Source organism: Nerophis ophidion, linkage group LG21, assembly GCF_033978795.1.
Source record: "Nerophis ophidion isolate RoL-2023_Sa linkage group LG21, RoL_Noph_v1.0, whole genome shotgun sequence".
Lineage (NCBI taxonomy): Eukaryota > Metazoa > Chordata > Actinopteri > Syngnathiformes > Syngnathidae > Nerophis > Nerophis ophidion.
In genome coordinates, this window is record NC_084631.1 from 839,477 (window position 1) to 854,435 (window position 14,959).

Sequence of the window (14,959 nt, forward strand, 5' to 3'; positions counted from 1 at the left end):
CACACGTGACATTTACATCAACTATGTGATTTGTGAGAGTGGCTCAACTAGACAGAGTAAAAAAATACGATGAAAAAAAAAAACATTTGAAGAAATGTTAACTTTTTTTATCGATTAATACTACACACAAATAGGAATCGCGATTCATTCTAAAAACAAAAATTAAAAAATTACACCCCTATAATTTACTGTACTGGGAGTAAATGGTGTTAAAAATAAATAAATTAACAGTCTCTTTCAGGAGGTGCATTATGTTCAAAACGCTTTTTCGGTTCTGAGTAGTGATGAATAAATGACGCCACAGTGAGTGTTTGGAACACTCAATAGCTGTGTTGACACTGCACTCATGCTGTGTTACCATTTCATAATGGCCATCCACCATCTGCTGGATTAAAAAAGTCACTATTTTTGTTTGACTTGCAAGTAAAAATAATAGGTAGTTGTTGTTTTTTTAACAAAATAGCTGCACAAAAAGGAATGTAAAAAGTGTAATGAGACAAAAAGAAAACAGGGGAGAACATGTTTTACCTTATTTGGGGCTGAAAATGATCCCAGACTTCCAAATGTGTCCTTTTTCCGAGTTCCATTTAGATTGATGATGGTGACAAAAAACCTGGAAGTGCCATGACGGAAACATTAAAAGACAAACACAAGCAGACCGCATTAAAGTCTCATACCAGAATATAAAGTATGGCTTCACCTTACAAGCGTACTTTCATCAAATACTTTGGACAGTAATTTGACTTTGAAGGTACCACTGAGGTTATAATGAATAGGAAATTGAATAATAAGGTGATGGGACATTTGACTTGGACAAAAGGAGTTCCATGCCGTTTATGACAGGAAAGGAAGTATTATTACTCACATATAACGCATACATTTTACCGATTTGGGGCTGAGATTTGCTGATTGGGATCCGACTTGTCCAGGGTGTAATCCACCTCCCGCCCATGTGCAGCTGAGGTAGGCTCCAGCACCCCATGTGACCCCATGAGGCAGTGGTTCTCAAATGGGGGTACTTGAAGGTATGCCAAGGGGTACGTGAGATTTTTTTTAAATATTCTAAAAATAGCAACAATTCAAAAATCCTTTATAAATATATTTATTGAATAATACTTCAACAAAATATAAATGTAAGTTCATAAACTGTGAAAAGAAATGCAACAATGCAATATTCAGTGTTGACAGCTAGATTTTTTGTGGACATGTTCCATAAATATTGATGTTAAAGAATTCTTTTTTTGTGAAGAAATGTTTAGAATTAAGTTAATGAATTCAGATGGATGGTTGAAGGCGGATTTGATTGATTGATTGAAACTTTCATTAGTAGGTTCCACAGTAGAGCACATATTCCATACAATTGACCCTTAAACGGTAACACCCGAATAAGTTTTTCAACTAGTTTAAGTCGGAACCATGTCAATCAATTCATGGTAATGGTTTGAATCGGTTGAAAATGTGGAAATGGTGAAAGTTTGAAAAATGGCCAATTCCTTTTGAATGGGTAAAAATGTCCCGGAAAACCTGGAATTCAGGTAATTTTTTTAAACTTGGAAAAAGGGTTGTTTAAATCCCCAAGATGGTGGAATTTGTTGAAGGTAGAATGGTTTGAATCTGTTGAAAAATGTGGAAATGGTGGAAGTTTGAAAAATGGCCAATTCATTTTGAATGGGTAAAAATGTCCCAGAAAACTTGGAATTCTGGGAATTTTTTTATACTTGGAAAAAGCGTAGTTTGAATTTCCAGGATGCTGGAATGTGTTGAAGGTGGAATGGTTTGAATCGGTCAAAAAATGTGGAAATCATGTCGTAGTGGTTTGTGCAGCCCTTTGAGACACTAGTGATTTAGGGCTATATAAGTAAACATTGATTGAAAGGGTGGAAGTTTGAAAAATGGCCAATTCATTTTGAATGGAGAAAAATGTCATGGGAAACCTGGAATTCTGGGAAATCTGGGGATTTTTGGAATGTGTCAAGGGAAAGGCTGTGATTCCCAAATAGGCTGAAAAGTTTGAAGTTGGAACAGTTTGAATCGGGCGAAAAATGTGGAAGGTAGAACGCTCCAAAATCTGTAGAAGAAGAATAAGTTGAATAATAGATAGACTCACTTTCAGCAATTGCTCTGCACATGATGACATCCATCCGGTAGAAAGTTGGAAGTGGCGTTGAGGCGAACTGGTCTTGTTGCTATGGTGACGCGTGCATGGTTGCCGCGGTCTTGCAGCGCCGTCTAGCGGCTGCAGTGAGAATGCAGGCGCGGCTGTGAAGTGTTCCCGCCAGCGTCGTGTTCCTCCACACTGCTGCATCCATCATGGCGATGCACGCCAAGGCCACCCCGCCACAGATCCCGGACACCCGCCGGGAGCTTGCCGAGCTGGTGAAGAGGAAACAGGAGCTTGCAGTACGTCGTTGCTACCGAGATAAACATCTAATTTAATGTTCTTTAAATGCGTGTGGCCACACTAAATGAGGAGCCACGATGTTTAAATAAGACACTTTAGCCGGGATGCACGCGAGGCCTAGCTAAATGCTAGGCTAACAGTAAGGTTCTCTACGTGTCTCGCTCCGCCGTGTTATCGCAATGCTGATAGTTTAAGCAAAAAAGAATGTTCAACATTGTACTTGTAATTTCAAATAGACTTTAAGGCGCCGTAATGCGATTCAGTCGTCACAGTCAGCCCATTTTTGTCTTGTGTGTGCTAACTTGCTAGCTGCTAAATGTGGTACCGGCGTTCGCGTTAGCTTTGAGTTCTCGCGGGATCTCTGTCAATGACGTCATTCTTGTTGGACGGCCGTTTCACATTTTCTGCTCTATAAACCTGTGGTGTACAATTATCATTCCAACCCTGGACGATGATTAAGAGTACAAAAGCCCTTAAATTGATATCTATGTTAAAAAAAACATTTAAAGTGATTTAGATAGCCCTTTTTATATTTGTTCATTTTTGTATTATTATTTATTACTCTATGTATTCAATCAATCAATGTTTATTTACATAGCCTTAAATCACTAATGTCCCGAAGGGCTGCACAAACCACAACGACAACCCCGGTAGAGCCCACATAAGGGCAAGGAAAACTCACACCCAGTGGGCCGTAGGTGACAATGACATTGATGACTCTGAGAAACCTTGGAGAGGACCGCATATGTGGGCAACCCAAACCCCCCCCCTAGGAGACCAAAAGCAATGGATGTCGAGCGGGTCTAACATGACACTGTGAAATTCAATCCATAGTGGATCCAACACAACCGTGAGAGTCCAGTCCGAAGTGGATCCAACTCAGTAGCGAGAGTCCCGTCCATAGTGGAGCCAACAGGAAACCATCCCAAGCGGAGGCGGATCAGCAGCACAGAAATGTGCCCAATTGATACACAGGCGAGCGGTCCATCCTGGGTCCCAACTCTGGACAGCCAGTACTTCATCCATGGCCACCGGACCAGACCCCCTCCACAAGGGGAGAGTAGGACAGAGGAGAAAAAGAAAAGAAACGGCAGATCAACTGGTCTAAAAGGGGGGTCTATTTAAAGGCTAGAGTATACAAATGAGTTTTAAGGTGAGATTTAAATGCTTCTATTGAGGTGGCATCTCAAACTGTATTTGCTTTTGTTTTCTTTCTTTGACATGTTTAGCTGAGGATTTGCTCAACCTGATGTGTAGATTGTTGGTTATGTTGAAAGTGCCTTGAATTTTGCATGCATTATAAATGCATGTTTGTTGTTGGTTTATGGTTTCCTGCTGGCTCCACTATGGACGGGACTCTCACTACTGAGTTGGATCCACTTTGGACTGGACTCTCACGGTTGTGTTGGATCCACTATGGATTGAAATTTCACAGTATCATGTTAGACCCGCTCGACATCCATTGCTTTCGGTCCCCCAGGGGCGGGGGTGTGGAGGGTCCTCTCCAAGGTTTCTCATAGTCATCATTGTCGCTGTCACCGACGTCCCACTGGGGTGAGTTTTCCTGCCCTTATGTGGGCTCTACTGAGGATGTCGTTGCCGTTTGTGCAGCCCTTTGAGACACTAGTGATTTAGGGCTATATAAATTAACATTGATTGATTGATGTTGTTCAATTAAAAAAAAAAAATCTATAAACCTCAAGTTGACTTAATACAAAAAAAACGATTTTGACATTTTAAACAGCTATTTTCATGAAAAGAATGGATTTAAGAAAATAGACAACATATTTAATGCTTCACCTGTTTAAAAAGTAGGGATGTCCGATAATGGCTTTTTTTGCAGATAGTCAGATATTGTCCAACTCTTAATTACCGATACCGATACGTACAGTTGTGGAATTAACGCCTTTTCATGCCTGATTTTGTTGTGATGCCCCGCTGGATGCATTAAACAATGTAACATGGTTTTCTAAAATAAATCAACTCAAGTTATGGAAAAAAAATGCCAACATGGCACTGCCATATTTATTATTGAAGTCACAAAGTGCATTATTTTTTTTAACATGCCTCAAAACAGCAGCTTGGAATTTGGGACAAATGCTCTCCCTGAGAGAGCGTGAATAGATTGAGGTGGGGGAGGAGGTAGGGAATAGCGGGGGTGTATATTGTAGCGTCCCGGAAGAGTTAGTGCTGCAAGGGGGTCTGGGTATTTGTTCTGTTGTGTTACGGTGCAGACGTTTTCCCGAAATTTGTTTGTCATTCTTGTTCGGTGTGGGTTCACGGTGTGGTGCATATTTGTAAGTATTAAAGTTGTTTATACCGCCACCCTCAGTGTGACCTGTATGGCTGTTGAGCAAGTATGCCTTGCATTCACTTGTGTGTGTGTGTGTAAAGAGTCGTAGATATTAAGTGGCTGATCCGGCATGCAAAGTCACTGCTTTTAAAGTTTATTGGCACTTTGTACTTCACCCTACGACTGTGTACACAGCGCATTTTAAAGTCTAAATTTCTGCTTTTTGAAACCGATACCGATAATTTCCGACATTACATTTTAAAGCATTTATGGGTCGATAATATCAGCAGAGCGATATTATCGGACATTTCAATTAATAAGGTGTTACAGTGCAACTGTATTTTATCATTTAACTGATTGTTGTTTCTTTTACGACATGTACCAGGAGACTCTTGTGAATTTGGAACGACAAATCTACGCATTTGAAGGTAGTTACCTAGAAGACACGCAGATGTATGGCAACATCATCAGAGGATGGGACAGATACTTAACAAACCAAAAGTAAGTTGTCAATGCATAGTGCATGTGTTTTGTCAATATTGCATTCAAATATCTGTACAATGATTCCATGCAGGAACTCAAACAGTAAAACTGATAGAAGAAATAGAAAATTCAAGGAGGCAGAGCGTCTGTTCAGCAAGTCATCAGTCACGTCCGTTGCAGTAGGTCCTTCTTACTTGACACTTGTGTACTATTTTGATGTTTTTTATAAAATAACTTCTCCGTTTGACTCTTCCCTGGCAGGCGGTATGTGCACTCGGTGGGATACCGGATCACATGACCGAGAAACGTGAGTGAAGTGGCGAGCGTTTCTATCTCTTGACTTTGAACGTGCAACTGAGTCTGATGCTACCCTGTCAAGGTGAGGCGGGCAGCGGTACAGAAAGCGACGCCTCCCCGGATCTCCAGAACCAGGAGAATGAGCCCAGCCAGGAGGACACGGAGGACGTGGATTCCGCACTGCAGGACTTGAAACCCCAAAAGGCTGCCTCCTCATCGTCCTCCGGCAGCCATCACGGAAGCCACAAGAAGAGGAAGAACAAAAACCGGCACAGGTAGGAAAAGGAGTCGGGTCTTTATAAAAGTTGTTGGAAGTAGCTGACATTGGTTGGATAGATATGAAATTGGAAGAAAACCAGTTTAGCATACATGATTAGGGTTGGTTACCATTTAAATTAATTCAGTACCAATTCCTGGTAATTGACCAATTTCCATAACTTTGGTGTGTGTTAATACATAACTATTATTGATGATATTAATACAAATCTATTTTTTTTTATTGCAACATTCAAAAATGAGCTGATTATGATAACTGCTGTCCAGTTTATTTTCATTTTGACATTTCTGAGTGTCAATTACAGTTGCAAGTCCAAGACGTTAGATGGCAGTAGTGTAGTTGATGGTGTGTTGGGTCGCCACTTCAGTCTTTTTATGTGTGTCCTAAAAGGGCAATACTGCCAGTATTGTCCTTGTTATGCACCAGCTGTTTGATTGTAACGTGCATCTTAGTTGTCGTTTTTATTTGAAAACATTTGTAGGTGTTGAAATTGCCATGTAAAATGAGGAAATACACGCTTTTGTTTTTGAAAAAAAAAACATTTTTCTTTTATTTCTATCATTATTAATATTGGCATCAAGCTACCACATTTTTGGAGAAGTTTGAGCGTTTTTTTTTTGTCAGTTTCTTTGTTGGCATTGGAAATGGCAAGATTATCTACATCAGGGGTGCCCACACTTATTCTGCAGGCGATCTACTTTTCATTCGACCAAGTGGAGGGGATCTACGTCATTCATATATATAATTTATATTTACTTATTTATGAATGATACCTTTTTGTTAACAAGTTAAAGGTGTTCAATGATAATACAAGCATGTTTAACACATATATAATCCTATCTTTCATGAAGACAAGAATATAAATTGGTGTATTACCTGATTCTGATGATTTGCATTGATTGGATTCAGACATTAGTGATAATAACGTCCACATTTTCGAATGGAGGTGAAAAAAAGTTCTAATTTCTGTCCAATACCACATGAAAGTGGTTGGTTTTTGGCATTTTATTTGTCCAGCTTCCATTCTCCTTTTTAAACACTTTACAAGAAACACATTGGCAGCAAACTTCGTGTATCTCGCTTTCCTGTCGGTCATTTTTTTTAATGAGCTCGCAGCAGCCAGCGTCATCTCACAAGACCATCGGGTGCTGTGAATGTCAATCAAATGACGAAAGTGACGTCTTGGGGAAGATTGATAATCGCTAATTTTTAGGTCTATTTTTTTGTTGCCTGGCTCGCGATTGACATAGTGGGCACCCCTGATCTATTGGTAGTTAGGCTGAGTGCATGAGGGGTTGTAAAGGGTCAAAGTGTGAAGAGCCGGCACACAACCCAGGTACTGTAAGATGGCACCGATGGATTTTATGTTAATCGGTGCCAAAAAAGTACCGGATTCGTCACCCATCCCTATACGTGATGCTCCTTTAGTAGCAATTTAGTTTTGATGGACCACTCTTTAAAAGGGATATTTTTCATTGAAAGTGGGTTCCCTCTGGGTACTCCGGCTTCCTCCCACCTCCAAAGACATGCACCTGGGGATAGGTTGATTGGCAACACTTAATTGGCCCTAGTGTGTTAATGTGAGTGTAAATGTTGTCTGTCTGTGTTGGCCCTGTGATGAGGTGGCGACTTGTCCAGGGTGTACACCGCCTTCCGCCTGAAAGCAGCTGAGATAGGCTCCAGCAACCCCAAAAGGGACAAGCGGTAGAAAATGGATGGATGGATGTTCTTTAACTTCTGGGCTGTTCCACTTAAGAATGTCTACAGATCCACAATGTATTGTCTTGTGTCAATGACATACTGTATGGACAAAACAAACCTTGGGAATATACAGCAGGGGGGGCCAAAGTGCAACAGCTGGCAATTTGCAGCTTGCAGAGGGTTTTTGTCTATGGCACATTCTGAATAAACAATTAAACCACATAAAATGGGACAAATAGGTGTAATGTAACAAGAAAAAGTTAACAGTCATGCCAATAAAACTTATAATACACACGCTGCCCAGTTGTTGCTCAAGAGTTGAGATTGCGATTCTTAGTGAAGACTTTTTTTTACACATTACAGGCTTTTGTTTTATTTTTCTTGATAGCAATTTTCTTTTTATATTATCATTATTAATAGACTACTTTCATTCTACTTAAACTTCCTATGGTCTTTCTGCCAGTATTCATGGGAGGTCCCGGAAGGACAGTTAAAATAAAGAAAATAACTCATGAGGTCAAGAACATGGGACACTTTGGCATTCATGGGCTAAACTGTCTTTGACCCTTGAGTATGTGGACACCCCCCTGATGCACAGAAGGTTTGACCTATCATATTACCAAGCTAATTATAACTACAAGGGGGTAGAGTGAACACATGACTGTTTGGATAATGTGGCTGTCTACTCTCTATTTTCGGGCGTTCCTGCCCTCCCTACGGATTAACCCAGCAGGCCCTCCTGCTAACACCCGGGGGTGACCCTGGTGTGTCTTACTCTGTTTACTGTTGTTTACATGTTTGGATTCAGAGTGGTCTGTGAACTAACAGCTGCTGATCTCTTCCTTCCCCCTCCCTTTTTTTTAAACGCTGAAACCTCTCCCCCAGCCCTTCTGCCATGTTTGATTATGACTTTGAGTAAGTTGAGAATTTTACTTCCTGTGATCTGTGCATCCTGTCTTCTTGTAACCACATCCTGAACTCTTCTGTCGAGTTGCACGCTGCATGTTCTTTGAATGCATCACTCCTCATTGCTTGTTACTGGGCCGGTGTCACGTCTTTTTCTGACCTCTGATTCATGCCGAGTGTGCTTGTAAAAAGCAGTGCTGTTCTTGTAAGATGATGGGCTTGTTGCTTGGATTGCGCGATATAGACTAATATATACGATATCCATTTGAATGGAGCTTTTAATAATAATGTGATATCAGGCTGCGTAAAGTAGCGTCCTTACTAGCAGCTAAAATTCCTCCACAGTGCGTAGCTGCTTCCAAGTCACCAAATCTTGCTACCATGGCAGCAAATAAACGTTTCTTACAGGTAACATTATCACCGGAGGACAAGGAATGGCTAAACATGCTATACACTACACACCGTAAGAGGATACAGGCCCTGAAGCAATACTAAGCTAGACCTCTTGAATGTAAACAAAAGGGGGCAAATCGATACAAATAGTGACAATACTTAGTATCAGTATATAGTTGGGGTGGCTAACAGTACACAAAAATTTCGGTTCGGTACGTACCTCGGTTTTGAGGTCACGGTTCGGTTCATTTTTGGTACAGTAAGAAAACAACAAAATATAAATTTTTGGGTTATTTATTTACCAAATTTGTAGACAATAGCTTTATCCTTTTAACATTGGGAACACTATTATAATTCCGCTCACGTTAATCCACATTAAACTGCCTCAAGTTGTTGCATTGATTAAATAAAATGATAAAACTTTTCTTCTACGTATAAAAAGTGCACCATTAAACAGTTTCAGGTCAACTCATCATGCTTAATTTATTACAGCATTTGGGAAGCCTGTAGTTAAGTTAAAGTACCAATGATTGTCACACACACACACACACACTAAGTGTGGCAAAATGTGTCCTCTGCATTTGACCCATCCCCTTGATCACCCCCTGGGAGGTGAAGGGAGCAGTGAGCAGCAGCGGCCGGGAATAATTTTGGGTGGTTTAACCCCCAATTCCAACCCTTGATGCTGAGTGCCAAGCAGGGAGGCAATGGGTTCCATTTTTTTTATAGTCTTTGGTATGACTCGGCCGGGGTTTGAACTCACGACCTACCGATCTCAGGGCGGACACTAACCTCTAGGCCAGTTGATTTTTATTATGTAAATGTTATATTTTTGTCAACATGTGATAGCATGGACCCTGCCATTCCAAACTAGGCTGCTACATTACTAATGATTAAGGTAACTATAGCTGAAAAAATAGTACAATTGCAATAGGAGAGACTATTTTAACAGAAGTGTAGATAGAACCATGTTACAACAAAAATGTAGCGAGTAGATGAATAGTTTCGAGAAAAATATACAACCAAAAATTGCACATAAGATATACCACACAGAAGCCAAATTACGAAATGATTCTATTATATATAAAGTACAAGTCAAAAGTTTGGACACACCTTCTCATTCAATGTGTTTTCTTTGTTTTCATGACTATTTACATTGTAGATTGTCACTGAAGGCATCAAAACTATGAATGAACACGTGGAGTTATGTATGTAACAAAAAAAGGTGAAAACTGAAAACGTTTTATATTGTAGTTTCTTCAAAATAGCCACCCTTTGCTCTGATTACTGCTTTGCACACCCTTGGCATTCTCTCCATGAGCTTTAAGCACACCTGTGAAGTAAAAACCATTTCAGGGGACTATTGAAGCTCAGAGGGAATGCCAAGAGTGTGCAAAGCAGTAATCCGAGCAAAGGGTGGCTATTTTTTAAGAAACTAGAATATAAAACATATTTTCAGTTACTTCATATTTTTTGCTAAAAACCGCCAAAGGCTTAGTGGCCACACGTGTGGACAGCACTTCTTCGCTCTTATTTCCAAAATTGTGTACACTACTGACTTGGGGTCTTATGGCCGCTTATGTGGACACTTATACTGCCATCTGGTGGTGTCAGAAGAGTAAAACATACAATGGAATTTTGAAAAAAAAGTGTAAAAAAAAGAATTAGCAGGTCACTAAAGATGAAGTACACGTATGTGCACTTATGGACTAATAAGTACATCATATCATAAATTATTCTTAGATTTTATTGTAATTAGGGTCCTATAAGCCCAAATATCAAAGACAAATAAAAAAAAAAGCATGTAAACAGCTTGTTCCTTAAGAGGTTATAAGTACTACATGTGTTCATTCATAGTTTTGATGCCTTCAGGGACAATCTACAATGTGAATAGTCACAAAAATAAAGAAAACACATTGAATGAGAAGGTGTGTCCAAACTTTTGGCCTGTACTGTATATGCCAAATGCATTGTGATATGAATCGGCAGACTAGGAGATTTGAGGCCATCCTTACTTGCTGCAATTAGTTGTGCTAAACAACAACAATGGCTTTGGTTTGATTGTTTACCTCCCCTCATGGTACAGTAGTGGCAACGCTTTTTGTCATTGCGCTCAGGTCTTACCCGATCGTCTCCTCACCTTAAAATGCATTTCTGTTCCAGGTTCGACATGAAGGTGAACAAGAAACCAAGAGCTGTAAGTCCTCTTCCTCCCTCCAATTTAAAAATTCCGCCATTGTTTCAGTCGACTTAATCACTTTTTCCCTCTGCACGCAGGACTATTCCACTTGAGACCTGGACTCGTACGACCCCCACTTGTCACATTTCAGCCTGTGATGTGTGTACTGTTCAAAACATTCCCAACCTGCATGTTACTACACACCAGCCAGTAACATTTTGTATAGTGTTGAAAAAAAAAAAGACTATTTATTTTCTAGGCAATGAACACATTTTCCATTGTTTTGTTTTTTCATCTTTTTGTAAACGCCACAGTGTTGTGAATCCTCTCCAAAGCTATTCTTTTATTTCATGGTGTTTTTCAAGAAAATAATAAAATAAAAGTGACGTACGAATGTTTTGTTTCATTCTCAAAGAGTACATATCTTTATTTTAGGGGCTTTTAGAATGATCTGCATTCTTCTCCTGTTGGCCTACTCTGTTCCATGCTAATGGAAGTTAAAAGCTGTTTGTGAAGTGGTGAGAGCAGAAGAGCGGAGACTGTGAGAGAGGTCATTAGCTCCCTGAAAACAATAAAAAATACCATTACTGCCTTACTCTGGTTAAGATACAAAATGATTGCATCCAAAAAACACTTTTTGGCTTATATGGTCACGAAAGCCCAACAAACAGTACTTAGAGGACATTGGCTTCCTAAAGTTGGAAGAACTTGTGATGAGAAAACGTCTTGTACTCAACCAATTATGAGATTTGAATGGCGGTGTACAAATGAAACCAGGAATGTATTTTTTTTAACCCTAACTTTATATGTCACGTCCACAGCATTTTTACACATGAGTTATAAAAATTGCAATTGTTGCACAAAAAAAGATCCTACTTTACCAGAATAAAATAAACATTTCACAACATAAAGTGGCAGCTGACTGCGATTGGTTCAACATTCCGAAGGATGTGTATTTACTAGAGTTTGTTAACAAAATCATTCTAAAAAAGTTATTCTCTGATTTTGATCAAACTTAATGGGGATGTCAGAAATGGGATAAGGAACAAGTGATTAGATTTTGTGGATAATCTGAATCATTTCTACTTAAGACTCAAGGGTTTCCCCCAGATTGCTAATATATCCTACCATTAGTTGATTAACGTGGACCCCGACTTAAACAAGTTGAAAAACCTATTGTGGTGTTACCATTTAGTGGTCAATTGTACGGAATATGTACTGTACTGTGCAATCTACTAATAAAAGTTTCAATCAATCAATCAAAACCCTTGGCAATGGTCAGTATACAATTAGCATAAAACAAATTATTTTCACAAGGCTTAAACATTTTTATACATTTAAAAACAAATCTAATTATTAATTAGTATTAACATGTACAGGTGAAACTACAAAAAAAGATAATTGTGCCAAGTTTGGGCACCGAAAAATATGATCCAATTCTGATTCCTGGGGTGACGATTCGATTCAGACTTGATTCTCAATTCAAACCCATTTTTGTCGTGTATTTTTTGGTGTAACAAAACTTTTTCCATACAGGTTTTAGGTTAGAAAAGCTATTTCTAGTTGAATGGAGACGGCCTAAAAACTTTTTTTTTTTTAAATGTATTGTCATGAAAAAAATATTCTCCTTTCTTCACCTTAATTTTTTTAATTGATTTTTGAAAATTATGAATTGATTCAGAATCGGGATGAATACAAATTGCAATTCGGTTGTGAATGGATTCTTTGCAAAGGTTTGCATTCAGATTTACAAGGTGAAACTAATGCATCATAACAAGCAATTCAAGATATTTCAAGCCTTATTTTGATAGTTTTGGTGATTATGGCTGACAGTTTATGAAACCTCAAATTCTAATTCTAATAAAATGTGGGGTTTTCAGAAACTAAACCATGATCATCAACATTTTAACTAGAGATGTCCGATAATAGCTTTTTTGCAGATATTGTCCAACTCTGAATGACCTATTCCGATATCAACCGATACCGATACATTCAGCCGTGGAATTAACGCATTATTATGCCTAATTTTGTTGTGATGCCCCGCTGGATGCATTAAACAACGTAACAAGGTTTTCCACAATAAATCAACTCAAGTTATGGAAAAAAATGCCAATTCGGCACTGCCATATTTATTATTGAAGTCACAAAGTGCATAACGGCTGCTTAGAATTTGGGACATGCTCTCCCTGAGAGAGCATGAGGTGGTTGAGGTGTGGGGGGTAGGGGGTGTATATTGTAGTGTCACGGAAGAGTTAGTGCTGCAAGGGGTTCAGGGTATTTGTTCTGTTGTGTTACGGTGCGGATGTTCTCCCGAAACGTGGTTGTCATTCTTGTTAGGTGTGTGTTCACAGTGTGGCGCATATTTGTAACAGTGTTGAAGTTGTTTATATGGCCACCCTCAGTGTGACCTGTATGGCTGTTGACCAAGTATGCGTTGCATTCACTTGTGTGTGTGAAAAGCCGTAGGTATTATGTGACTGGGCCGGCACGCAAAGGCAGTGCCTTCAAGGTTTATTGGCGCTCTGTACTTCTCGCTACGTCCGTGTACCACTCCGTACAGAGGCGTTTTAAAATGTCATAAATTTTACTTTTTGAAACAGACACAGATAATTTCCGGTATCACATTTTAAAGCATTTATCGGCCGATAATATCGGCAGTGCGATATAATCGGACACCTCTAATTTTAACATATAGTAATATATATACAGTACAGGCCAAAAGTTTGGACACACTTTCTACTCATTCAATGCGTTTTCTTGATTTTCACGACTATTTACATTGTAGATTGTCACTGAAGGCATCAAAACTATGAATGAGGAGTTATGTACTTGACAAAAAAAGGTGAAATAACTGAAAACATGTTTTATATTCTAGTTTCTTCAAAATAGCCACCCTTTGCTCTGATTACTGTTTCGCACACTCTTGGCATCCTCGCCATGAGCTTCAAGAGGTAGTCACCTGAAATGGTTTTCACTTTACAGGTGTGCTTGAAGCTCATGGAGAGTCTCCGTAGAGTGATTTGCCCTGAAACCGGATTGAAAGGTTTCACATAGATTGTTAGATGCTAAGTGTTCATTTAGCTGCTCTGCAACAATTTTTTCAAGGATTTTCCAAAAAAAGGGAAGGTGGGACACCGGTCGGTAGTTTACCATGAGGTCAGGATCGAGGTTAGGTCTTTTAAGGAATTGTCATGGATGAAAGTTGGTGAAAGACTAGTGTGTAGTTTGATTCTATTTTTAAAAAACATCTATACATACCATATACCTTCATATCTGCATTCTCAGCTGTTGCTTGCCAGTGACAGTCACAACTACGGTACCAGGCTAGCCCAAAGAGGTGCTCTCACCCGTCTTAAACCCAAAAGTGATGTTTTGAAAAAGACTGTAATGTATCGGGCAATCACTTACTAGAATAGACTTCCACAGTATCTGCTATTAATCACCAGCATAGTGGGCTTTAAGAATAGACTAAAAGGAGAAGTATTGCGTAAAGAGATTATTCTTGATTGTACCAAATGTCATGACTGTTTTTATTGACTATTGAGTATTTTATTGATTATGGGATAAGCAGCAGAAAATGGATGGATGATACTTTTTCATCACTTATTGTTTGTCTTTGGTACACTAATGTGTATATTTTAGGCCATTGGTTCTTTGTTTCATTTTTGCAAAAATGTATACAGTATATTTTTATATTGCAATTTTTATCTTTTGTATGAAAATTATTCTGTAACAAAAGTTATTAGTATTTTTTGGTTCTTTGTTGTTGCTATTTTTGTATTACGACAATTTATTATTGGATCATGTTGTACTGCATTTTAATCTTTTGTTTTGTGGTTGTGTGATGTTTTTTGCCTGGACCCCAGGAAGAATAGTCTCCACTGCGGTGTAGACTAATGGGGATCCTTAATAAACTAAATAAGCAGAAGATGAAACACCGATTTTTTAAACATGTGTTCATTCATAGTTTTGATGCCTTCCGGGACAATCTACAATGTAAATAGTCATGAAATGAACACATTGAATGAG

The 14,959-nt window shown here is 39.0% G+C and overlaps 1 protein-coding gene across 2 annotated transcripts; it reads left to right on the forward strand.

The window, feature by feature from the left end:
* Nucleotides 1-2,240: 2,240 nt before the first annotated feature.
* On the forward strand, nucleotides 2,241-11,324 carry meaf6 (MYST/Esa1-associated factor 6). 2 transcript variants are annotated; one of them, XM_061881543.1, is made up of 8 exons: nucleotides 2,241-2,400; nucleotides 5,080-5,195; nucleotides 5,269-5,356; nucleotides 5,439-5,484; nucleotides 5,557-5,749; nucleotides 8,338-8,367; nucleotides 10,915-10,948; nucleotides 11,029-11,324. In XM_061881543.1, the coding sequence occupies exons 1-8, from the start codon at nucleotides 2,311-2,313 to the stop codon at nucleotides 11,041-11,043; spliced, it is 612 nt and encodes a 203-aa protein (XP_061737527.1). In that variant the 5' UTR covers nucleotides 2,241-2,310; the 3' UTR covers nucleotides 11,044-11,324. The 2 variants fall into 2 exon arrangements, with proteins under 2 accessions (XP_061737527.1, XP_061737528.1); XM_061881544.1 differs by lacking the exon at nucleotides 8,338-8,367.
* Nucleotides 11,325-14,959: the final 3,635 nt, after the last annotated feature.